General features: G+C 44.1%; 1 protein-coding gene and 2 pseudogenes across 1 annotated transcript; 1 reads left to right on the top strand and 2 right to left on the bottom strand.

Annotated features, from left to right (window-relative positions):
• Positions 1 to 1,730: 1,730 nt before the first annotated feature.
• On the top strand, positions 1,731 to 9,273 carry LOC131393806 (maternal embryonic leucine zipper kinase-like). Its single transcript, XM_058524827.1, has 4 exons — positions 1,731 to 1,831; positions 5,383 to 5,569; positions 6,483 to 6,551; positions 9,166 to 9,273. Exons 1-4 carry the CDS (start codon positions 1,791 to 1,793, stop codon positions 9,271 to 9,273), a joined length of 405 nt encoding a protein of 134 aa, XP_058380810.1. The 5' UTR covers positions 1,731 to 1,790.
• A 1,228-nt stretch (positions 9,274 to 10,501) lies between these two features.
• LOC131393805 (calicin-like) lies at positions 10,502 to 11,317 on the bottom strand (annotated as a pseudogene).
• A 7,695-nt stretch (positions 11,318 to 19,012) lies between these two features.
• LOC131393237 (calicin-like) lies at positions 19,013 to 21,882 on the bottom strand (annotated as a pseudogene).
• Positions 21,883 to 26,470: the final 4,588 nt, after the last annotated feature.

Genomic DNA, 26,470 nt, shown 5'->3' with positions numbered 1-26,470 from the left:
CCTTCCAAAATATATGCCTAAATCACACAGGGACATATACTAGAAATTATTTTTAATAATCTATCAGCTGACAATTCAGGCTCTCTTTTAATATTTTTGTTTTTCAGTGCTCAATATTGTATTTAGGTAACTAATAAAAAGACATTAAAAACTATTTTTTCTTGAGCATTTAAACATTGATTACAAATTTGTTTTTGTTGAGGAAGATTATCCCTGAGCTAATATCTGTTGCCAATATTCCTCTTTTTGCTGAGGAAGATTGGCCCTGGGCTAATATCCGTGCCCATCTTCATTTACTTGATATGTGGGACACCTGCCACAGCATGGCTTGAAGAGTGGTGTGTTAAGTCCGTGCCCGAGATCCAAACCTGTGAACCCCGGGCCACCGAAGTGGAGCGTGCAAACTTAACCACTATGCCACCCGGCTGGCCCCCACTGATTACAAATTTGATTAATTTAATTTCCTTAAGCAATTTAAACTTGTTACAACTTTAGTATGACTTATTCACTAGACTACTTCAAACACTTAAAATGTAAACGGTTATTACAAAATGTATTACCACACTGATACTCAAAACTTATTCTAAGGCATCAATATGATGACATGAATTCATTATTTCTAAACTGGTTTTTGTATTTTTTTTTTTTTTTTTTTTTTTTGTGAGGAGATCAGCCCTGAGCTAACATCCGCCAATCCTCCTCTTTTTTTTTTTTTTTTTTTTTTTTTGCTGAGGAAGACGGCCCTGGGCTAACATCGGTGCCCATCTTCCTCCACCCTACATGGGACGCCGCCACAGCATGGCTTACCAAGCAGTGCGTCGGTGCGCGCCCGGGATCCGAACCAGCGAACCCCGGGCTGCCGCAGCGGAGCGCGCGCACTTAACCGCTTGCGCCACCGGGCCAGCCCCTGGTTTTTGTATTTTTTAATGTTATTATGCTTATTTTAGTTTCTAGGATTTTAATAATATTTTGATTACTTCCAGGGTTTTGGTCATCAGACTCCCACTCCTCCCAAAAAAGAAGAAAAAAAGATGATCATATCAGAATAGTCCAAGTTACAATTGATTCTTGGTTAAGACCTGATATCTGGTTGCATGGTCCTAGATAGTTGGATCTTAAGCCATTGATTGTTAGATTGAGTCCCTTTTTATAATAGAGTTTTACTTGTTACTTCATAGATATTTAGGTTTCTGTCTTTAATACGGACTTGACAATTTTTTCATCTTGGCTTTGCTCCCCCCCGCCCCCACAACCAAATTTTTATTTTTTTTTTCCAACTTTTTATTTAAAAAACTTCATGCCCCCAAAAATGTTGGAAGACTGAGACAGTGAATACTCGCATACCTTTCACCTATAGTCACTGATTTTTAGCTCAGCTTGCTTCTTAGGGACACTGCTAAGACCAAAAGTGGTAGCCCAGGCATGCTTGTCATTTTCCTTGTTTGGAATGCTAATCTTCTAAAGGAGTCTGAGATTTTTAGTTTTTCTGGATGTTGTACTATTGACCTACATTGAACGTGTCTTTCATAAAACCCTCAGGCCTTTTTTTTATGCACAAATAAATTTTGTTAGAGTATTGTTTTTTGAATTGTTGAACAGTTTGTTTTGAGGCTGTTGACCACTTTTGCTGCTCACTTTTAAAGCTGCTGATGTTGGTGCTTGGAACATTTCCCAAATTGGTTTCTTGCTCATTCCATATAATGTTTTGTCACAGAGTGATTTGCCCCGGATCAAAATGGAGATGGATGCCTTGAAGAACCTGAGACATCAGCATATATGTCAACTCTACCATGTGCCAGAGACAGTGGACAAAATATTCATGGTTCTTGAGGTTAGTAGTATGTTCCAGAAACCTGAAAGCATTTGGTCACTGTCACTGTCTTAGTCCATTTGGGCTGCTATAGCAAACATCACAGATGAGGTAGCTTATCAACAACAGAAATTTATGTCTCCCACTTTTGGAGACTGGGAAGTCTAAAATCAAGTCACCAGCATGATCAAGTGAGGGCCCTCTTCCTGGTTCATAGTTGGCTCCTTCTGGCTGTGTCCTTACAGGGTATAAGGGACAAGGGATCTCTCTGGAGCGTCTTTTATAAGAGCACTAATTCCATTCATGAGCGCTCTGCCCTCATGTCTTAATCACCTCCCACAGGCCCCACCTCCTAATACCATCCTTTTTGCGGGTTAGCACTTCAACATAGGAATTTTGGGGGGACACAAACATTCAGACCATAGGAGTCACTTTATCAATAGTGACGAGAAAAGTACATTTCACCTGAAAGATTAGAATAAATGTTTAGTGGCTTACTCGTTTGAGTTCTGTCTGTAACAGTTTAGATCAAGTAGACATATATAATAAACTGGAGACTGATTGTGAACGACCTCTTTCTGATACACTCCTAATGGGGTGGTGTAGTTTAGTGGATAGAATATGTTAGAATTTGTTCCTAGAGGGAAGAATCCATTTGAGTTTTATATGGTGTATTGGTCCAGGGCCGTCGTAACAAATTGCCACAAATGTGGTGGCTTAAAACAACAGAAATTTATTGTCTCACAGTTCTGGAGGCTAGAAGCCTGAAATCAAGCTGTGGGCGAGATCGGTTCCTTCTGGAGAGTCTTTTCCATGCCTCTTTCCTAGTTTCCGGGGATTGCTGGCAATCTTTGGCATTCCTTCGTTTATAGATGCACCACTCCAATCTCTGCCTTTGTCTTCAAATGGCGTTTTCTTCTCTGTGTGTCTATGTCTTTGTCCAAATTTCCCTTTTCATATAAGGACACAAGTCATTGGATTAGGGCCCACCCTAATCTACAAAGACCTGATTTACAAATAAGGTCAGGTTCGCTGGTACTGGGTGTTAGGACTGGAACTTATCTTTGGGGGACTCAGTTCCACCCACAGCCTATAGCTAGCCTTCAGTGCATGTGCTACGCAAACCAAACTCTTTCAAGTTTTAACCTGCCCTGTTTGACTTGGAAAGTAAAGTCTTTAGAACTTGCATCATTCATCTCGTTTCATTTTCCCTAGTCTCAGCCAAATAATTTCTAACTACACATCATTTTCACACATTAGCTCTTTTTTAAAAGCACATTTTAAAATTCATAGTGCTGAAAGTTTTGGACCTAGAACCATTTTCTCTTTATTACATTGTAGATATACCCACGTGGTCTGCTGTGGTGATTTTAAAATCTTTAGTTAATCTATTTGTGCAAATTAAATTCTTAAAAAAAAAATGAACCTAGGACAAAATTTAAAAGGTACAAGAGTGTATATTAAAAAGTGACATTCTGTCTCCCATTATCCCAGTCATCCAGTTCCCTTCCCAAGTCAGTCACTTACTTTTCTTGTGTTTCCTATAGATATGCCACATATTTACAAATACCTATGTATATTTTATATGTATATAAGCTTGTGTACATATATGCATGTATGTATGTTTTTTATATATGTAAATATGTGTGTGTAGGTTATCGTTTTCTGTTACACAAATGGTCACATACTATAATATTATTTTGTACTTTGCTTTTTTTCCCCACTTAACATTTTAGCTTGTAGACCATCTAGATACATTCATAGAGATTTTAGATGTTTTTGTTTCTCTTTATTTTAGAATTCTTTATTTGAAAATACAAAGTAACTCTTCTCTATGTAAATCTTTTGGGATGGCATTTAAAAAAATTGATGATTGAGGTGTAATTTACATATGATAAAATGCACAAATGAGGTATATACAGTTTGACAAAGGTGTGCACCCACATACTTCCCACCCCAATCAAGGTATAAAACATTTCCATCACCCCAGGAAGTTTTCACCTGATCCTTTGAAGTTAATCCCTGTAAGGCCACCCACCCACTGCCCTTTCCAGCCCTGGTCTTATTTCTGTCACCATAGATTAGTTTTAACTGTTCTAGAACTTGATATAAATAGAACCATACAGGGCCGGCCCCGTGGCTTAGCGGTTAAGTGCACGTGCTCCACTGCTGGCAGCCCCGGTTCGGATCCCGGGTGCGCACCCAGGCACCGCTTCTCTGGCCATGCTGAGGCCGCGTCCCACATACAGCAACTAGCAGGATGTGCAACTATGACATACAACTATCTACTGGGGCTTTGGGGAAAAAAAAAAAAAGGAGGAGTATTGGCAATAGATGTTAGCTCAGAGCCAGTCTTCCTCAGCAAAAAAAGGAGGATTAGCACGGATGTTAGCTCAGGGCTGCTCTTCCTCACAAAAAAAAAAATAAAAAAAAATAAATAAATAGAACCATACAGTCTGTACTCTTCTGTGCTTGGCTTCTCTTGTTCAGCATAATGCTTTTGCAAGTCAACATATCAATCTATGCTCTTTTACACCTTGCTTTTTTCACTTAATACTGGATATTGTTTTATATCAGTTCATAAAGAGCTCCTTTTTTTTATAGCTGCATAGAATTCCATTTTATGGCTGTGTCATAATTTATGTATGTGACCATTTGGTTGTTTCGTCTTTTTGCTCCTACAAACAGTGCTGCTGCAGTGAATGACCTTGAATGTGCATCACTTTTGATATGAGAGTGTATTTATAGGAACAATTCCTCAGTGTGGAACTATGAGGTCAAAGGCCATAGACATTTATAATTTTAATTTATATTGCTATAAAGTGAAATGAAATCTTAAATGGAAACCCAGTTTACAGAACGGTGGAGCTGCTCTGGAGAAGAAGGGATGGAAAGCCTCGAGCTTTCTGCTCTGGCAACCATTCTTCTGCAGCCTCTGAGGAACCTCTGTAGAACTGGCTCCTTCTGGTACAGACTGAAAATCACTCATTTTCGGGATGGAGAAGAAATAATGCTGCTGGGTTTTTTGTGTCAGGTAACTGCACTAACTATGAGTGCATTGATGTGTTTTAGTATCTTGCTATAAAAATATAAAACACTGAATGAGCTTAAAAATCACAGTGGTAGGGGCTGGCCCGGTGGCGCAAGCGGTTAAGTGCGCGCGCTCCGCTGCTGCGGCCCGGGGTTCGCTGGTTCGGATCCCGGGCGCACACCGACGCACTGCTTGGTAAGCCATGCTGTGGCGGCGTCCCATATAAAGTGGAGGAAGATAGGCACCGATGTTAGCCCAGGGCCGTCTTCCTCAGCAAAAAAGGAGGAGGATTGGCGGATGTTAGCTCAGGGCTGATCTCCTCACAAAAAAAAAAAATCACAGTGGTAGTTGGTTGTACTTCTACCTACTGGTAATAAAACTGCTTGAGACCAAGAGCTGTTCTCTTTCCTGGAATCACTGTTGACTTGTTTGATCCTGAGAGTGTATTTTTAAATGTCTCTCACTCAGTTCCCTTGCCTATAAGTTGAATTAATAATATCTCTGAGTTAAGCATAATTTTTTATTTTAAATTTCTCGTGAGTTCTGTAAGTAGTGACACTATCTGTGTGGCTGTGTTGCTGCTGAAGTACTGCCCTGGAGGAGAGCTGTTTGACTACATCATCTTCCAGGGTCGCCTGTCAGAGGAGACCCACATCACCTTCCGGCAGATAGCAGCTGCAGTTGCTTACATGCACAGCCAGGGATATGCTCACAGGGACCTCAAACCAGTAAGTGACTGTGTCACAGTTAGATGCTCACCCAAGAGTTCAACATCATTCACCTGTTTTTACTAGCTTTCCAAATGTTCTTTCTGTTTAGAATCTCTCTTGGCTTTGCTTCTTTTTTTTTTTTTTTTTTGTTCCACTCATCATATATCACTTTTTTTTCCCCTCCTTTGACTTCTGGTGGATGGACTTATTATTGGCCTTGTATTCATCTGTCAATTGTGTGTGACATTTTAAGTGTCTTTGTAATCTGCTGTGGACTACAAACCTCAGGATTTTATCTCTAGGAAAGAAGAGTTTTGAGTGTTTTCTTCAAGAATATTGTCACAGTGTTTCCATTCAATACTCTTTTCCTAGCCTCATTTTCCTTTAACTTTAATTCCATTGCACTTCAGAAAGGAACAGTTCAATGGAATTGACAGACACTACTTTTCAAGAACAGAATAAAATGTGAATACTGTTAAGTTTGCAGGCTCTGACTAACATGGATGATGGTGAATGTGGATTTTAATGTTACTTGGTATCGGGGTCAGGGACCTAGAATTGGTCTGACAAGATAGGGCAGTGTTACTGTCCTTCTCCCTCTGTGTATACCCAACCCTTTGATTTCAGTTCACTCTTTTGGTTTAAACTTGCCTTTGGAACACACTGTGTTTGCTTTTAGTTGAACCTCAGAGCACCAAGGAGAAAACAGTTTATGCTAATATGTCTTGAGGGGAAGCGGGATAGTTATCAACATAACTCCTCTCTCCCTTTTTATACTTCTTATCATTTCATTCTTTTTAACTGATTTTCACTCTGTTGTACCCAGGCTGTTTAATATAAGCAACGTTAAGTCATTTTTAGAAATGGCTAGAGGTGGGATGTGATATAAGGAAGTCAGTATACAGTTATGAAAATATCTTTGTTTTCCCAGGAAAATTTGTTGTTTGATGAATATCATAAATTAAAGCTGATTGACTTTGGTCTCTGTGTGAAACCCAAGGTAAGCACAGAAGTAAAAATGCATTTATTTCCTTTGTAAGTGCACCCCTTTGTGTGTTATCTTGCACTGACTTCCACTTAGTCTTTATTGAGCCTGGTTGCATTCATTGAGAAGAATGTTAAATTTCATCCCTTTTATAAGTTCTCTAGATAATTCTAATATGTAGCCAAGGTTGAGAACCACTGCTCTAGGTCCAGAGTTGGTCCTGCTGAAGACCCCATGCGTATGCTGTGAGAGAATTTATAGTGCTGAGGTTGTAACCGAGCAAGAGCTCATTCTGCTCACCACAACACTAAAGCCAATCAATTTGAAGATGAGTCGGTGGTCAAGAAAGGGAGTTATTCAATTAGCCAGCAAAATCGGAAGATGGTGGGGGCTGGCCCCCTGGCGTAGTGGTTAAGTTCGGCGTGTTTCACTTCAGCAGCCAGGTTCATGGGTTTGGATCCCGGGTGGGGACCTACACCACTCATCGGCCACGTGTGGCAGCGACCCACATATAGAGGAAGATTGGCACAGATGTTAACTCAGGGCTAATCTTCCTCAAGCAAAAAATGAAGATTGGCAACAGACATTAGCTCAGGGCTAATCTTCCTCAGCAAATAAATAAATTAATTAATTAAATAAATAAATAAATCAGAAGATGGTGGACTCCTGTCCTAAAGACCATCTTAAACAAGCACAAAGTTTAAGCAGTTATATAGCGCTAGTGGGCTAGCGCTAGAGCTAGAGCTAGAAGGAGGGGCTCAGGAATTATTGACCATTTGGCATCGGTGACTGGAGGCGCCACACCAGGTCTTTGGGTTGTCATCAATGATGGATGCCAGCATAGATGTTCTTCTCTGAGGTGGTCATCATATTTCTAAGAAACTCAAAATAACAAAGTTATTATCTGTCACTACAGGGATGTACATGTTTCAGCCAGGATTATAAAATCTACAGAGTGTGCACATTTCCTGAAAGGTAGCTATTTATCACCTAGGCTACATGCAAGGTAAAACATACACAACTAGGTGGGTTGGTTAGAGATTATTCTAAGTTACAATATGGTTTCCCTCATGTCAACCTTGCTTTAGGCCTGTATCAAGGTGACATGAGGCCATCACAGCAGGAATGCTGAATTGACCATGTGTTTGCAGTTTTAGTATGTTGCCACTGGGTGATGCCTTTGTTCATTTAGATATGAGTTTTGGGAATTTAGTGCAAATCTATTCTTTGTTATCCAAATAGTTATATAACTATCAATTAGTTACATTTTGAGAGACCGTCCCCTTTCCTTATAAAAGAAGAAGGAAAAAGTCCATATGCACCTTTAAATTTGTACTGTTATATATTTCCTTAATTTGCACTCCACAGTTAAGTACTGGTGTTTTCCAGCACACCTTCTCTTTGAGGTGACTGAACTCTCCAGCTTGGCTGTCTGCAGCAGAGCTCCTGTGTGGCTGCCTGTTGGAGGCTTCCTCCTGAGTTCTCTGATCATGGTTCTCATAGTCTCTAAATTGAGCTGTCTACACTCATTAAGAATATTGAAACCACAGACCTGTCTCAGTCCTATGTAGTCCCATGATTATTTCCTGATTATTTCCTGCTCCAATCAGAATTAGCTGGGTGCAAAGGGAAGCAGGTATTGCCTTCGGCTAAATGTCTTATTTCTCATTTTCCTCTCCTTTCCTGGGCTCTTCAGAGATGGAGCCTTGTGTCTGGGAACTGAAAGCTAGAAGGCATTTTTTTGATTGGCAGGCATATAGAGATAAAACATACTTTGAGCAGATAAAGTGGTTTAAGTCATATTTTCCACAGGAGGCAGTGGAGAATATTTGTGACAGACTCCGTTAGCCTTTCTTTATGGCTGCTGCAGATTCAACCTACGCAGACACCATCTAAGAAGGCAGGAGTTGGCTAGGAAAGGATTGCCTCAGGTTTCTGCAGAGGAGCTCACTTCTGGGCATGCTGTTGCAGTTGTAAATGAAATCTCACAATTTCGCAGGTCAATTGTCAGTTGTTGAACTCTATACAAGTGTTGGGCAGTAGTTCCATTTTCATTATGTCTTGATGTTTCTGTGGGAGAGCGGAGGAGGTTGAGCAGATTCCTCATTTTAACAGATCTGGAAGCTCACGTTGTGATTCATGTGATAACTGAGTCTAGAAAACAGACTCCCAAGGCACTGTTCTGTGTAGCATGTTGCTCTCTTCCCTCTAAGGAAAAAGAAGCTCTTCTCTGTTTGTGAAGATTCAGTATTGGAGGATAGGGTCCAGTAAAGACATAATCCTTTTCCCTTGAGTGCTTGGAGGTGGGAAGACATGCGCGCTTGGATGTATGCTAAGCTGATTATTATGTGAGTGGATATCTAGGGAAGTATGAACCTGAGTTGACTGAGCTAAGGGGAAAAGGATTTTGCTCAAACCAGGTAGTAGTGGTATTGAAAATCCAGGGAAGAGGAGACCACACCTGCATGCATGCATGTAGGCAGAGAGCATTGGGTTGCCTGCGGAAGTCTCTTATTTGGGTAATTCTTCATGTAGCTTCTCTTTGCTTGTGCTTAAAGAATGTTTATCAAGGTTTTAATTCTCTTAAGGGGTGTAATTAGTAAGTGTTTCATTTCTATCTTATTGGCAGGGTAACAAGGATTACCATCTACAGACATGCTGTGGGAGTCTTGCTTATGCAGCACCCAAATTAATACAAGGCAAATCATATCTGGGATCAGAGGTAATTATTCATTGATTAATTCAGTATGTAATCAGTATACACTTATTGGTGACCTGTAGTCAGGCATTGTGCATTGGGGATATAACGATGAGGTAAGAAATAATCTTGTTAATCAAAGAGTTCCATTTATTCAGAGAGTGAGATATGTAAAGTGATAAGTGAAATGAATAACTTGTAATAAATATAATACATAGCCCACTTATGAAGCAAGGATATATTTCTGGTGTCCTTGTTATGGTTGCTTTGGTGTTAGTGCCATAGTTTAGACGTTTAGTCCAGCCAGGTAGAGCCAGGTAGGCCAGGGTTGCAGGCTCAGTTTTCAGAGATGCTGGTTAGCACTAAGCAAACCTGTATTTTGTCCCTGGCCAACTCTGAGGCCAGCAGTTCTGTGTAGGAGGCCCAGGCACAGAAGGCCTGGGCATTGCCTGCTTTACCACTAGCTCCTGCCAAGCCAGTCAGCCCCTTCCATTCTCTGGAGCACTAATTGTGCTGATCGTAAGAAAAAAAAGGTTTAGTTGTTAAAAGCTTGGGAAATGCTGGGTTAAACAGTTTCCTTTAGTTCAGGACATCTCCAGATCTTTAATATGTTCTTATATGATGTGATCCTTTGGGCGAGGAACATCACAGATAGCAGCTGGTCTCGATTTTACTTGCCCACAGAATCCAATTTTACGTGGAGCATCTTTTGGAACTAGTGTTATGTGAGAGAAACTTTGAGATATGCCACTTAATTTGTAACATGAGAAGATGGGAACTAACTTGTTTTCGGTGACTCTTTATTTGGATATAATCTCAAACTTACAGAATAGTTACAAATATGGAGTGAGGAAATTCTGTATATATTTAGTCAAATTCACAATTGTTTACATTTTTCCCTATTTGCTTTATCATTCTCTATGTGTATATATGTGCATATTATTTTTTTGAACCAATTGAGAGTAAGTTGGAGACATCATAGTCCTTTGTCATTAAATACTATGTATACATTGCCTAAAAGCAAGGACCTTTTCTTTTATAACCACACTTTAGTTATCAAATCATGGAATTTAACATTGATACAGCTTATCTTTGTATTATTTTCCATTGGTAGCTCAGCAGGCCGGGTGGCCTCTCCTGCTTTCGTTCTGCAAGGACACTCTCAATCAGGGTTGCGTGGGCTGAGTTGTTCTCCGCGCCCGTCAACTTAGAGCTGGCCTCAGTGTCCTGTTGGAGACAGCATTGACATTGATGTAACTGAAGAACTTCATGAAATACTTCTATTGCTCATCCTTCTGGAATTACACCCAGCTGATGCGTGCACTGAGAGCCTGGCCCTTGTTGAGCACATGCAAGTTTTCATCTTGAAGCAGGCGGTCGAAGATGACAGGTGGATGGGATTGATGGTGTAGTCCTCTTCCTGATCATCACTGGCTGTGGTGACACCCCCACATACAAACACCCCGCCATCTCCAATGGAGCATATAGCATGAGACTCATCTAAGGGGCAGCTGTTGAGCAAGAGAGGTAGTGAGATGGTCATCTTGTTGGCGTTTCTCTTCCACAGGTTGATTTCCATGCTCTGCCAGTGGCTGTGCACACAGAAAATGTTGTCTTCATAAAGAGAGCAGGGGCCAGTGGTTGAACTTGGGGAAAGGTGACACTCTGGACCACCTCCCAAGCGTTGCTGTCAAAGCAGTCCAGCACCCCAATCTGGGAGATGTAGCATTTCACCAACCACCACCAAGTGACAATGTACAGATTCCGATCACGGATGTGGCATCCATAGGGATGCTCATCTTTCCTGCCAGGCACCAGGCCTCCTTGCACTCATCTTAACGATAGATGATAGAGACATATTGCCTTGAGGCAATGCTCCCACCGAGTACACTGTCCCCCCACAGGACACCATGGTGTGGAAGACAAGCCCAACTGGCAAATCAGGCAACTTGGTCCACGAGTTGTCATCCATGGCATACTGCCAAGCCGTCTTCAGCCCTGAAACCTGGTGGGTGGTCCCGCCAGAGATGTAGCTGTAGCGACCAGCAGAGGGGGCACTAAGTGCTGCTACCTGATAGGGCATCTCTGAGAGCTTCAGCCACAGGTTTTCCTAGATGATACAGGCAAACACTCCAGAAAAAGCAAACTTGAATAGTTTGAGAGGAGGACGGCCCCGTGGCATAGCAGTTAAGTTCATGCGCTCCGCTGCTGGCAGCCCGGGTTCAGATCCCGGGCGTGCACCGACACACCGCTTGTCAGGCCATGCTGCGGCTGCGTCCCATATAAAGTGGAGGAAGATGGACACGGATGTTAGCCCAGGGCCAGTCTTCCTCAGCAAAAAGAGGAGGATTGGCATGGATGTTACCTCAGGGCTGATCTTACACACACACACACACACACACACACACACACTAAAATAAATAAGTAAATAAATAAAAAAGGAATAGTATGAGGAAGTAAAATTTGCATGGTTTATGAATTAGGGGTTCATATTGAATGTATTTTCATTCAAACTCATAATTCATGACCATCTGGCATTCTTCACCTGAGGGAAGGGTGCAGGAAAGAGCTGTCCAGGCCAGGGCCTGCTGTGTTTTTGTTTGTTTATTTTTGTGAGGAAGATTAGCCCTGAGGCAACATCTGTTGCCAATCCTCCTCTTTGCTGAGAAAGATTGGCCCTGGGCTAACATCCGTGCCCATTCTCCTCCATTTTATATGTGGGACGCCTGCCACAGTGTAGCTTGATAAGCAGTGTGCAGGTCTGCACCCAGGATCCCAACCCACAAACCCCAGGGCGCCGAAGCAGAGTGTGTGAACTTAACCACTATGCCACCGGGCTGGCTCCTGCGTTTTTAATTTTTTTTTCTTTTTTTTTTGTGAGGAAGATCAGCCCTGAGCTAACATCCAAGCCAATCCTCCTCTTTTTGCCAAGGAAGACTGGCCCTGAGCTAACATCCGTGCCAATCTTACTCTACTTTATGTGGGACGCCGCCTGGCACGGCATGACAAGTGGTGCGTCGGTGCGCGCCCGGGATCCGAACCCAGGCCGCCAGCAGCGGAGCACGTGCACTTAACTGCTATGCCATGGGGTCGGCCCCTATTTTTATTTTTAATCATCTCTTTTCACTGATCTGCTTGAAGGTTTTCTTCAAGGAGCTTCACCAGCCTGGTTGTGAAGTCAGTCCTTGAAACATGAGTTGATGAGGAATAAAGGTGGACTGGGGAATAGGTCAGGATTGAGTCTCACTCATCTTAAACAGTGTTTTGTGTTCAAGGAACTTAAAGAGTGGGCCCCACTCTGTTGCACCCCAAATTGCATAATAGGAGTCTAGAAACTATCAAGGACCTGAATAAAGAAAGGATAATTCTTGAGATGTTCACCTAACAGATGACACATAAAGTGAAGGACCATAAAATGTGTTGAAAGGAGTGTGTCCCACTGTCAACCTCTTTGCACGCTGAGTGAATAACCATATGTACCATCCCAGACGTGTGAGTATCTGTCATAGTGACTGAGTGATGGCGCCAGTGTCAATCTATATCTAAATGTTACTAAATCTATTAATTACTTTTTCTTATTTTGAGACAGTAGTCTCGGCTCTTTTTCAACTTGAATCTATGCCCTTGGAATCAACGTGAATCTCCCTTTTAAAGAGCCAAGGATGCTGTGAACCATATTGATTGACGTCCTTGCCTTCTTCACTCAATTCTATTTCCTGGGTTTAATACATGGAATCAGATTTCGAGTCAGTTTTATTGGATAAAACGTGTCCAAGGAAGAAAACTGGATGTTAGTTCTAAAGACAGCATTAGTGCACATGGTGTAAAAATCAACAGTGTTCTCATTCACCAAACTCATCTGCCCTTCTCCTTAATCACAAAATTAGATTCTATTTCACAGCCTCTTTACTCTTAGGTATGGCCATGTGAATGAGTCCTGGCCAAGTCTATGTGGCTAGAAGTGATGTTTGCCCCATAGGGGCTGGCCACCGAAAACACCCCCATGTGAGGCAACAGCTTTTCACCCTTTACAATGAGTGGACTAGGCCTGAGCACTGTAGCCAGATTGGAGGTCACATACTGACAATGGCAAATCCACAAAATAGATGGTACCTGGGTCCCTGTGTCATTGTTAGGAGAAAAGCAGTAAGCAGAGTCTTTTAATCTTTGAAAGCCGACATTTAGGTGTTACAAGAAGCAAAGATAAGTTTTATGATGTTCAAACAAATAATATTTTTGTATTTACCTGTTACAGCAGCAAACTTCACCTTAACTGACAGAAGTCTGTAACATAATAGCACACCAAAGGAAGTTTTCCATAAAAAATTGCATTTCAAATTGTGGAATGGCAAATACTCCCTGGAAATTTGCAAAAGGAAATGGTAAATGTAAATCCTAAAGTTAATTAAGAAATATAAAAGATGTTCTTCTCTCTAAACTTTTTTTTTGTGGAAATTGAAGATTTACAGCATGATTTGGGTTTCTGGGATTTTAGAGCTGATACAGAAATACAAGGGCAGATTGCCTTCTTATGCTTAGCAAACAATAATAAAATTAAGAGTGTTATGTGTTTCACGTTCTTCATTTCCTGATTATTCTTAGGGGTAACTTAAATGAGAGAAAAGCACACTTCAGTTTCCCCTCTGACAAGCTCCAAGACACACTGCTGTATTACTTCTGCTTCAGATAGCTACTGAGTTCTTGGCAGTTCCTCTGCACAATCCCAAACAGGTACAAGGCTGAAGATTTTCTACCTTCATCTTCTGCTCTGGTTGTTTCTTATTGTGATCAAAGCTGGAGGGTAATTTACCCAGGAGGGTCTTATCCCAGGCAGCACTGTAGCCCTCTGTTGAGCAGGTTGAAAATCAGCTGGATGGTGGAAATAAGTGCCTTGTGTCTTCTGGAGTTTGATATCCCCTCTTTTTCTCATGAAACTGGAAGTCGGTCCCGACATTACAGCACGTCTTAGAAGAGATCCTTTCCAGATATCTCAGAGTCATGAGGATTTCCAAGCCATGGCTCGAACGCACATCCCAGGAAAGAGAACATGCATGGCTGGAGCAGAGCATCCCCAGGGCCATCAACAGAGACCAGGGCCTCGAGAATTTCTGTGACTCCGTGAGAATGACCAAGGTGGGGCGCGCGGCCATCACTAAACCATGAGCGTGAGCTTCATTCGCCGCTCACCCAAGGCCAGCAGAGGGCACCTGACTCACGCCAGGACCAACTAGCGCCTCAACGGGTGTGGGGAACGCCCCCATCCTGGGTCTGGGCGACGCAGCCCACCTTCCAGGGCGAGTAGCTGAGCTTTGTTTACTGCAGGTCTGGCTTCACGTGGGAGGCCGCCCAGGCTTCGCGACCCCCGGGGGTGGCAGAAACAGTAAAAAACACTACCTCCTTCCTCCCCTAGCCCTGACTGGCCAGGGGGAACTTGCCTGGGCTGAGATCTCCTGAGACAATTTTCTGAAATACTGAGCAGAGAACTTCCTGTTTTCTGGACTTTTCCTGTTGTTTTATTCTTGACTTTATCATATAACATTTTAGCGAGACTTAATTTTGTAAAAGTATCCATTTATTGAGGCATTTGGAAGCTCGACAGAATCACACGCTGTACTAATTTTTCCATATTCAGGATTGTTTCTGGGGAGAAATCTCAATACAAATTCGGAGAAAGGAAAAACGTATCTACGACTAGGGTAAAATATACAAACACTGGGGCCTTCCAGTTGAATGAGCTGGAGATGTGGCCAAGTGCCTGAGAGAGCCATTCTTTGAGACTGTAGGAAAAGGATTCAGAATCAGGACTTACTGATCTGCCTATTGGATCTGATCATGGAAGACTGTCCCCATGATTGATTCATGTAGCTCCTCTGAATCTATTTATTCAACATTAAGAGTCTAATGTATGTGAGACACCATGTTACCAACTGGAGACATGTGACCTGACCTTAAGGACGTCTATAGTACAGCAGGGGAAGATGTGGAAACAAGGGCAATAAAGCATTGTAGATGCTGTGATGGTGTGAAGTGTGTATAAGGTATGGTGGCAGGGGGTGGGGGCAGAGGAGATAGTGGTCAGTTCTACTGGGGATAGAGTTTCTGGAAGTTCTTCGTAGAGGATGTGATGGCTAAGCTTTGCCTGGGGGAGGCAATGAGAAAAGAGCAGACTTTGAAGCCAGTATCCTCAGTCTACCTGTAAGGCCTGCAGTTTTCCAGCTGTGTAACACTGGGCAAGGGAACCTCTGAGCCTACTTCCAGACCTGGCAACATGGGGATTTAGTAGCAATCTCGCAGTGTGGTGGTGAAGGTTACCTTACTAACATGTATACTGAACACTGTCATTAAGGAGCAGACAGTTCCTGGTGGGTGGGGATGAGCAGATCCTGTACTTGCAGGGACTACCTGTGATTGAAGGGACTCATTTGGTTCAATCAAGTGTCTGAAAACCACCAGTCCTGGTGCTGGTGGAGCTGTCCGTGGTGCTGATCTCACCAGGGCTTCACACTCATTATCTTGGGAAGGCCTGCTTGGCGCGCTGCTTGTGTCATTCTGCTGGGGTCTGAACTGTTTGCCTCCATCTCAGCCAGAAGCCTTGGCTGCAACCAGTTTGTTGACTCCACCTCCTCCCTTCTCAGTTCAGCCCTGCTGTGAGCCTTGTGGAAGAAGGCCTGATTGAGAACCATCACGATGCGATGGGCATTCTCAACATCTCTACTCCTGGTTCTGCAGAGTTAGAATGGGTTTTTTTCATGTCCTCCAGCTGCCTGAGAGGAGTGCCAAGCTCCAAGTCTAAACTTCTGCAGGGGAAGCTCACAACTCCCCCAAAACCTAGGAAGTGTTTAGCTCCTGGTACAGCAGTGGTCTCGACTGGGGGCAATTTTGTCCTCCAGGTGATTTGGCAATGTCTAGAGATGTGTTTGGTTGACACAACTCCTCATCTGTCCCTGTACAAAAGGATCCTTTATAAGAAGAACCAGAAAGAGGTTGCTTCCAAATATGGTATTCTTAAGTTGTTGCAATTTGGTGATGGACACTTCTACCACACTGGTTTCAGAGTGATTTGACAAGGAGAGGGCAACCTAGAAGTGCTAATAGGGAGCAAGCACACATCACAGGAACATTTTAAATCACCTTTCTTAAAATCATCTTTTCATGACCCTCCATCACATCACTCCTGAGTGTGAGGAAACAGACCTCTTCACTCTGCCTGTAGGTCAGGGAGAGAGAAGCAGCTGACATCCCCCAAGAAAAGGTGCTACTAGAGGAATGAACCTAGGAAGTATCCCTCTTCTGCCTACAGTCTCACTTGCTTGAGTCCAGCAAGAAGCCTGCAGCATTTTTCAGAGGACTCTTCAATAGAGAATTCAAAGAGAATCACGTACAAGCAGTAACAGAAGCAAAGGCAATGAGAAGAGAGGTGGAAACCAGACCAAACACAAAGGAGCAGAAACAAGGGGAGTGAATGGTGACACACAGCAGGGCCAAAGGGTGGTAATCATCCCCACTCTGGGCATAAGAGGTTGGAGGTGCATATGGTGGTGGGTCAATACTGCATATTGCAAACTGGAGAAGTGAGCTGCCTGAGAGAAAATGAGTTTCTACTTACTCACTATTTAGGTGTAGACTTTGGGAGGGATGCCATAGAGGAGATTCAGGCTCTGGAGGGGATGGAGGAGACAACTTCCAGCCCAGACCATCTGTGGTTCTCTGACTTTGCCCCATTGCACAGGGCTCTGAGCCCTTAGGCATCTCTCATGATGTTTCTCTCTCTCCTGCCAGGTAAGGCTGGCCATCCTCTTGGTCAGCTGCCAGCTACCCATTTTGGGAAACAAGGAATGGATCTAAAACTGGGCTCTGAGATACTGGACCTAACAGCAGACTTCCTACTTAGAAGCTGGTAAACAGCATAAACTCTGGGCTGCCTAAAATTACTGGAATGTTCTCTATATAACATTTAGTCTGACACTGATGTGGGCAAGTGTGGGCATGTATGCATACTTTTGTCCACATGTTCATATACACACATGCATTTACTACACGTATTTATTTACACTCAGACACTTTAATGCATATCTACACATGCAAATGGAAATTGACCTTGTGCACATAGATTCTCTGAGGTCACGGTGCTCCTCTGCTTCTCAAAGTAAGCCCACTGGTGCGTGAGGAGACTCCACTCATATATTTTGCATAAGCCAACTGGCTGTTGGTCAGTTGACCCCTGGGGCTGTCTTGCAGACAAATACCCAAGAAAGCTTTTCTCAGATTGATGTGGAAGAGGGAACTGCTGTCTGGGGCTCCATGGACAGGACAGAGGCCATCACTGCCTCTGTCAGCCCAGGGTGTAGCATAGGTGCCCACCAGGATCCTGGGCAGGGCAGTCAAAATGAGCAGTTACCAACAACTACGTCACGCCAGCGCTGTTAGGAACCACAGTGGTGGTCTTTTCCTTTTGTAAAACCTCCACGCCTTTGCTTCAGGAGCTTTCCTTCCTCGAATGCCTGTCTGTGGTCAGTTTTTAGGGCCCAGCTCCAGAGACAGGACACTGCTGCATTCAGGGAGCCTTCACTTGTCCCCACCTCCCCTTCTCCCAAGTCAGAATTTGTCACTACTTTCCCATTCCTTCTCTACTCCACTGTTTCTATCTTGGTGCATTGTGATATAGTCACGTGCATCCCTGCCTCTCCAGACTGCAGACCATAGCATGGGAACCATGGTATATATCCATCTTTGCATTTGCACCACCTAGTGGGGTACCGTTATAAATCGCAGTGTCCCGTTGATCTGAAATGGTCTTCCATCCTTGGGCAGTTAATGCCCCTGTGAAGGGGATATGGGGAGAACACACATCCTTCCTCTGATTAAGGCAGGTGACAATTAATCAGTGCTGAGCACTGTGCTAGGCTCTGGGGTTATAAAGGTACATACAGCACATTTCCTGTCTGCTAAGATCTCAAGGCCTAGGGAGAAATACAGAAATTTAAACACACAGTTGTAATGAAGCTGGATAGAGTAGGTGAAGAAGTTGCACACATCTGGGCCTCAGAGTGACAATGCAGGTGCTGTTGCTCACTGTGCAGTCCTTTCCCTGGTGCCTGGCACACCACGTGACCTGGGCAGTGCCACATGGTCAGAAGCAGAGAAGCCATGCAAGTGAGCAAGGTGATGTGGCTTCCCAGTAAGCTGTCCAAACCCATGAGGGCTCGGGAATTCACACCTTTGTCAGGATGAAATGCCTGGGTGGGGACACAACTGTTTCCATTAGAGTCAGGAAGAACATTCTTCTCCCAACCTGGCACCCAGCCCAGAAACTGAGGCAACTTGGTTCAAGAGTTGTCATCCATGTCATACCACCAAGCCGTCTTCAGCCCTGAAATCTGGTGGGTGGTCCCGCCAGAGATGTAGCTGTAGCGACCAGCAGAGGGGGCACTAAGTGCTGCTGCCTGATAGGGCATCTCTGAGAGCTTCATCTACAGGTTTTCCCAGATGATATATGCAAACACTCCATCGCTGAACTTGCCCTGGGCCTTATGACCACCTAGGATGACCACTGAATCACACAGGGCCCCTTTCTGCTGGTAGCTCAGTAGGCTGGATGGCCTCTTCTGCTTTCATTCCACAAGGACACTCTCAATCAGGGTTGCGTGGGCTGAGTGGTTCTCCACGCCCCTCAACTTAGAGCTGGCCTCAGTGTCCTGCTGGAGACAGCACTGAGATTGATGTAACTGAAGAACTTCGTGAAATACTTCTCCTGCTCATCCTTCCAGAAGTACACCCAGCTGATGAGTGCACTGAGAGCCTGACCCTCATTGAGCACATGCAAGTTTTCATCTTGCAGCAGGCGGTCGAAGATGACAGGTGAACAGGATTGATGGTGTAGTCCTCTTCCTAATCATCACTGGCTGTGGTGACACCCCCACATACAAACACCCTGCCATCTCCAATGGAGCATATAGCATGAGACTCATCCAAGGGGCAGTTTTTCTGCACGAGAGGTAGTGAGATGGTGGTCTTGTTGGCCTTTCTCTTCTGCAGATTAATTTCCATGCCATGCCAGTGGCTGTGTACACAGAGGATATCGTCTTTATAAAAAGAGAGCAGGGGCTGGTGTTTCAACTTGATGGGCAAGGTAATACTCTGGACCACCTCCCCAGCATTGGTGTCAAAACAGTCCAGCACTCCGACCCAGGAGATGTACCACTTCACCAAGAACCACTCAGTGATGATGTACAGGTTCCAGTCACCCTTGGTGATCAGTGCTGTGGCACACATAGGGATGCTAATCTTTCCTGCCAGGCACCAGGCCTCCTTGCACTCATCTTAATGGTAGATGATAGAGACATATTGCCTTGGGACAATGCTCCCACCGAGTACACTGTCCCCCCACAGGTCACGATGGTGTGGAAGACAAGCCCAACTGGCAGGTCAGGGAACTTGGTCCATGAGTTGTCATCAGTGACATATCACCACCGTCTTCCGCTCTGAAATCTGGTCAGTGGTGCCGCCAGAGGTGTAGCTGTAGTGACTAGCAGAGGTGGCTCTAAGTGCTGCTGTCACATAGGGCATCTCTGAGGTTTTCCCACATGATATACACAAACACTCCATTGTTGAACTTGCCCTGGGCCTTCTGACTACCTAGGATGACCACTGAATCACGCAGGGCCCCTTTCTGCTGGTAGCTCAGCAGGCCGGATGGCCTCTCCTGCTTTCGTTCCACAAGGACACTCTCAATCAGAGTTGCGTGGGCTGAGTGGTTCTCCACGCCCCTCAACTTAGAGCTGGCCTCAGTGTCCTGTTGGAGACAGCATTGAGATTGATGTAACTGAAGAATTTTATGAAATACTTATGCTCATCCTTCCAGAAGTACACCCAGCTGATGAGTGCACTGAGAGCCTGGCCCTCATTGAGCACATGCAAGTTTTCATCTTGAAGCAGGCAGCCGAAGACGACAGGTGGACAGGATTGATGGTGTAATCCTCTTCCTGTTCATCACTGACTGTGGTGATACCCCCACACACAAAGACCCTGCCATCTCCAATGGAACATACAGCATGAGACTCATCTAAGGGGCAGTTGTTGGCCAAGAGAAGTAGTGAGATGGTCGTCTTGTTGGCCTTTCTCTTCTGCAGGTTGATTTCCATGCTCTGCCAGTGGCTGTGCACACAAATGATGTTGTCTTCATAAAGAGAGGAGGAGCCAGTGGTTGAACACAACAGGGAAAGTGATACTGGGCACCAGCACCCCAGCATTGGTATCAAAGCAGTCCAGCATCCCAACTTGGGACATGTAGCACTTCACCAAGAACCGCCCAGTGACAACGTATAGATTCTAGTCACCTTTGGTGATCACTGCTGTGGGAGCCATAGGGATGCTTGTCTTTCCTGCCAGGCACCAAGCTTCCTTGCACTCATCTTAACGACAGATGATAGAGACATACTGCCTTAGGGCAATGTTCCCACCGAGTACACTGTCCCCATGCAGGTCACTATGGTGTGGAAGACAAGACCAACTGGCAGGTCAGGCAACTTGGTCCATGAGTTGTCATCCATGGCATACTGCCAAGCCATCTACAGCCCTGAAATCTGCTCAGCGGTGCTGCCAGAGGTGGCACTAAGCGCTGCTCCCTGATAGGGCATCTCTGAGAGCTTCAACCACAGGTTTTCCTGTATGATATATACAAACACTCCATCGCTGAACTTGCCCTGGGCCTTCTGACCACCTAGGAAGACCACTGAATCACGCAGGGCCTTTTTCTGCTGGTAGCTCAGCAGGCTAGATGACCTCTCCTGCTTTCGTTCCACAAGGACACTCTCAGTCAGGGTTGTGTGGGCTGATCCTTCCAGAAGTACACCCAGCTGATGAGTGCACTGAGAGCCTGGTCCTCGTTGAGCACATGCAGTATTTCACCTTAAAGCAGGCAGCCAAAGATGACAGGTAGACAGTGCATGAAGCCCTCAGGACTGGCCCAGTCGTGGAAATTGTTGCAAATGACAGAGTAGGCCAAGTCTGACGCCTCTTTGAGCTGAAACATCTCAGCCAAGTTGAACTAGTGCAAGCAGTTGACACAGCTAATGGACTTCATCAGGAAGTCATTACAGTGGATTTGAGGGCGTGGCAGAATTAGTCCAGGAGCGGGTCCATCATGGCCAGATGAAGGTAATTGGGGTCAAGGGTGATAAAGAGCTCATCGGTGGTCTTCATGTCATCGCTGGAGATGAGGCTCTTCACTACTGGAGAGACAGCAGCCAGCACATTGCAGTGTGCAAAGAAGACATGGTGGTTCACAGTCAGGGCCATGTCCCAGTACCCTTTGCATTTCCTCTGTTCATTCAGTTTCTGCAGCAAAAAGCTGTCATAGTTTTTCTTGGTGGATTCCCATTTCATGGTGCTTCTTGCTGGCTGAGACAGAAGATCAGCAGCAGGTACTGGAGAAAATACTTTCTCAGGCCATTGGGAGTCAGACTGACGGCAGTCTGCAGAGCAGTTGATCAGGGAGGAGTAAAGGGTGGGAGAGAAGATGATGTCATAGAGTGGATGTGGTCATCACAATGTAGGTCCTCCTGAGGCCTCCCTCAGAGGCTCAGGACCTTTTTCCCCTCTGATGGCTCCAACCTGCCAAGGCCATGTACCCTATCAGGACCACATACCCTGCTCAAGGCCCAGAGCTCAGGATGAAACTCGGAGATGGGTTGTGACTCCCACCTGGGACCTTCAAACCTCAGTTCAAGGCTCTTTCTGGAATCTCAGCCAATTTGGGCAGGGGGTGGTGTAGGGAGGGATAAGGGCAGGCGGGGGGAAGGAAAGAGATTATTAGATTATCTAGAAGTATCCTCCCATGGTACAAGAGGGAAACTGATGCCCAGACAAGAGAAGGGACTTGCCCAAGATCACACAGCCAGCTGGAAGTAGAGCGGGGCCTGGAACCCAAACCTTCTGTAACTTAGTACTCTTTCCACCCTTCCAGGAAGCTCCTAACTACTCAGCTTTCCCCGGTCTCCGATTCTCAGGCTTGGATGTACCTTTCTCTGCCAAGGTTCCTGGCCATCAGAGAAGAAAGCCTTCGTCCTTTGGCTTCTCAGCTTTGTGGCCACAGATACCACTCTTCTTTAAAATAAAGGAAGAGGTGGACGCCACTCACTGGAGCAGGGATGCTGGAGTTAGCCCCTCACTGGGGGATGCGAGCGCCTTGAAAGCACTGATTATTTTTCCAAGTCTCTGGTTGTAAAACGTTGGGGGCTCTAGTGAGTCAGCTGTCTCCATCAAGTGTGGACTCGGACACGTTGCTCAGACTCTCTAAACCCCAGTTTCCTCATATGTGAGATGGGAATAACAGTATGCACTTCAAAGGTTGTTAAGAGTTTAAATGAGAAAATGACCAAAGAGTGTTAGCACAGTATTTGGCTAGTAGCAAACGTTCAACAAACGCCAGCTGCCATACTGTTAGTGCCATGGAGTGGATTCCGACTCCTAGTGACCCTGTGGACAGCAGAGTGGAACCCTGGTCTTTTTGCACCATCCTCTCACTTCCAGCACTATGTCAGACAGTTCCCCGCTGCTATTCACAGGGTTTTCATGGCCAATTTTTTTCCGAAGTGGGTGCCCAGGTCCTCCTTCCTAGTCTGTCTTAGTCTGGAAGCTCTGCTGAAACCTGTCCACCATGGTGACCGTGCTGGTATTTGAAATCCCGGTGGGATAGCTTTCAGCATCACAGCAACACGCAGCCTCCACAGAATGACAACCAGATGGGGGGTGTGGTTCCCTGAGCAGGAAAGAAGCCAGGGTGACAGGTAGTGAGAGCGCTGAATCTTAACCACTAGACCACCTGGGCTGACAGAATTGTTTTAAGAGGTGTTATTTGCTTAACACGAACAGTATTAATTACTCTATTACTTCCTGCAAACTTTTTTCCACCATTTTCAGTTCAGTTATAAAAGAATGCTCTAGAAGCCAAGATGGGGCCGGCCTCGTGGCTTAGCGGTTAAGTGCGCGCGCTCTGCTACTGGTGGCCTGGGTTCAGATCCCAGGCACGCACCGACGCACCGCTTCTCCAGCCATGCTGAGGCCACGTCCCACATACAACAACTAGAAGGATGTGCAACTATGACATACAACTATCTACTAGGGCTTTGGGGAAAAAAAAGGAGGAGGATTGGCAATAGATGTTAGCTCCAAGCAGGTCTTCCTCAGCAAAAAGAGAAGGATTAGTATGGATGTTAGCTCAGGGCTGATCTTCCTCACAAAAAAAATAAATAAATAAAATTTAATTTAATTAAAAAAAAAAAAAAGCCAAGATGGATGGTTTGATTCTCCCCAGGGTTATTTATACTCTACCTCAGTGGCTCTCAAAATATGCCCCTTGCCCAGCTGTACTAGCAGCTCCTAGGAATTTGTTTAAAATGCAAAATATCAGGCCCCACCCTAGTGAGGTGAATCAAAAGCTCAGGAGGTGGGGCCCAGTAAACACCCTTGTAACCAGCTCTCCACGTGACTATCACGCAGGCTGAAGTTCCAGAGCCACTACTCCACCTCTGGCCACTGAAAACTACTTCACCATCACCTGTACTCTTGCTAGAAATCTGCGTTTTAACAAGAACCAGGTGATGCATAAGTAAGTTAAAGTGTGAGAAGTGCTGGTCTACCTCAGAGCAGTAACTCTAACCCCAATCCATATTACCCACACCCCCCCCACACAGAGTATCTATGAGTGGTTTCTGGGGATGGGAAGTGGGGAGCACAGCAGAAGGAGCAGTGGTTTTTCATCTCTTTGAATTTGTATCTATCATTCCTGTGGGAAAAACATCAGCAGTTCATGCCCTAGTTAGAGCATGTTAGCAGTGCTGGCTTTTGTTTGTGACAGATAGCATATAACCACCATTAAACTGCCCTGAAAATATATTGCTCTTAGGTGTCAGTGTTATTTCATAAGTTTTCAGTTTTCTTTTAAAATAAGTGAATTTCACTTTTAATCCCAGGCATAATAAGAGTACGTAAGACTAGCTAACCTTTGTTGGTGTCACCAATATTATAGTGGGAACCTACCATTTTAAAACAAACCAAGGGGATACACCTTTTCTGTCCTAACAAGGGTACCTTTACCTTAACAAGTGCATCTACCCTCAACTTCATGCTGCAGCCTCCACCTCCATAAAGCTTGTGGGGAGGGGAAAATGTCCCCAGAATTCCACCTTTAACTTCCTGGGGCCTGCCTCAAAGGCTCAAAAATTTTCTTTCAAAACTTGCAAACTAAGACCCCTGCCTCAACCTCTACCTTTGCTGCTCTTCTCATTTTCCTCCATTGAGTCTCAAGTCTATCCTGAGTCAACCACAAACATGTTGACTTTCTCAGGAAATTTGCCAGGTGAACTACGTACACATTTGTGCCTGAGAATCCTACAGTCCCCCTGCTTAATCCAGCCTGACTCAGCCTAATACTACGACCTGTTTTGTTTTGTTTTGTGTTTTTATTTGGTGAGGAAAAAAATTGGTCCTGAGCTAACACCTGTTGCCAATCTTCCTCTTTTTGCTTGAGGAAGAGTGACCCTGAGCTAACACCTGTGCCCATCTTCCTCTATTTTGTATGTGGGATGCCACCACAGCATGGCTTAATGAGTGGTGTAGGTCGGCACCCAGAATCTGAACCCTCGAACCCGGGCCACTGAAGCAGAGTGTGCTGAACTTAACCCTACACCACCTGGCCAGCCCTGTGACCTGCTTTTTAAGGGAGTTCCAGTTTCCCTCCTAGTTCCTCCCAGGCTATGGCCCCACCCCAATGCAACACAGTCCCCCTCTCTGAGCTTTGCTAACCCAGGAAGTATCATGGTCAGTTCCATGGGGCCCATACCTAATTTGACTTGCCTCTCTCCCTTCTTAAAGCAATCTTGGAATCAAAATTCCTAAAGCCTCTTTTTAATTTGATAACTTTTCCTCCATAGAAGCAAAGACTTTTTTCCCCCTCCCTGAAGCAAAGACTTTTAATCAAGCCTTAAAATAAATTTGGGCCTTGGGTTTTTAATTACTTAGTATCAGGAAAAATATAACTATCCTATCAAACAATTTTATTTCAAAAAGAAACGTGTTTATATCTCAAATGTGCTATAAAAAGATCTGGGAATGGTAACTAGTTTGATTTCTCCTCCCACCCCACAGAATTGTTTATGTTAAAATCACTCATGTCAACTGCGACTGAGTTCATTTTTTTTAAAATTTCGTTCTACGAAAAGTTAGACTCAAAATATGTACAGTATTATCTAAACATTCTAGAGTCAAATTCTGCCTTTAGTTTTTATCTCAACAGAAATTAACAACTTCATGAGTTGCATACAAATTGATTTTAAGATGGCAAATCTTTTGACTTCTTGCCTTTGTTGGTTTTTTGGATTTGTTTTTTTTTTTTAAGCACACAATGGTAGCTTTTATTTAAAGTTAAAGCTCAAAAATATCATGGAATATTTCTGTTTTCAACAATATATGCACAGCTTTTAATAGAAATATTGGATAACTCGATCACAAGAGTTCAGGACTCATATTGATATACAGCAAAGATAGTCAAGAATAATGTCTTCCATTAGAGTGTCCAAACATATTATAACTCTAGATATGTTCTGAGTCTAAGGTTCTTAAAGAAACTCAAACTAGTAAGTGGGTGGAAATTCTTCAATTATCTGGATTATTCAGTTTTTATCCTGCCTGAATAGGAAGAATATCTTTCTCCTATGAATTAATTCCATATATTGCTTGGTAATTTGAAGGGGGAGAAATCATTTTTCCTTTCTAGGTATCTATAAGCAAAGTAGGAGAAAAAGATTGAGTTAGCAGTGCTTGACTCAAAAACACACCATGTTCCAGAAGTCTATAAGTACTACACCTATTTTTGACCTTGGAATCCCATTTTCTCATAGAACATTTTCTAAATGGATGGCTCACCAATGCCTATTAAGCCCATAATATAGATGAAATAATATTAGAAACACCATCTATAACTGCTTATGAGAAATTTACTCAATGTAAGATTCCAACTTAAGGCCACCTAAAGATAGAGAATTTTTAACAAGCATTCCAAGCAATTTGAAGTAGCTCATTTGGGAACCACTATGCTACATCATCTTCCTCAAATAACGCACTGTCTCAGACAGCATCAACCCAACACCAGGCTCTCCAACCGGTCCCTGAAGTGTTCATATTCTATGCTACTGAATAAAGGGATATGTTTATGCTTTAGCTTGTGACAAATCAGAGT

The sequence above is a fragment of the Diceros bicornis genome, chromosome 28 (genome assembly GCF_020826845.1).
Source record: "Diceros bicornis minor isolate mBicDic1 chromosome 28, mDicBic1.mat.cur, whole genome shotgun sequence".
NCBI lineage: Eukaryota > Metazoa > Chordata > Mammalia > Perissodactyla > Rhinocerotidae > Diceros > Diceros bicornis.
The sequence above is the reverse complement of the archived record's forward strand: the minus strand, read 5'-3'. Positions and strand labels throughout refer to the sequence as shown.

Bases quoted from the DNA above. Each gene is read 5' to 3' on its own strand.
- LOC131393806 (XM_058524827.1), top strand. From the start codon at position 1,791: ATGTGCCAGAGACAGTGGACAAAATATTCATGGTTCTTGAG. The intron at 1,832-5,382 runs GTTAGTAGTATG...ATTTCTCGTGAG, and splicing joins AAATATTCATGGTTCTTGAG to TTCTGTAAGTAGTGACACTA. The intron at 6,552-9,165 runs GTAAGCACAGAA...TCTTATTGGCAG, and splicing joins GTCTCTGTGTGAAACCCAAG to GGTAACAAGGATTACCATCT.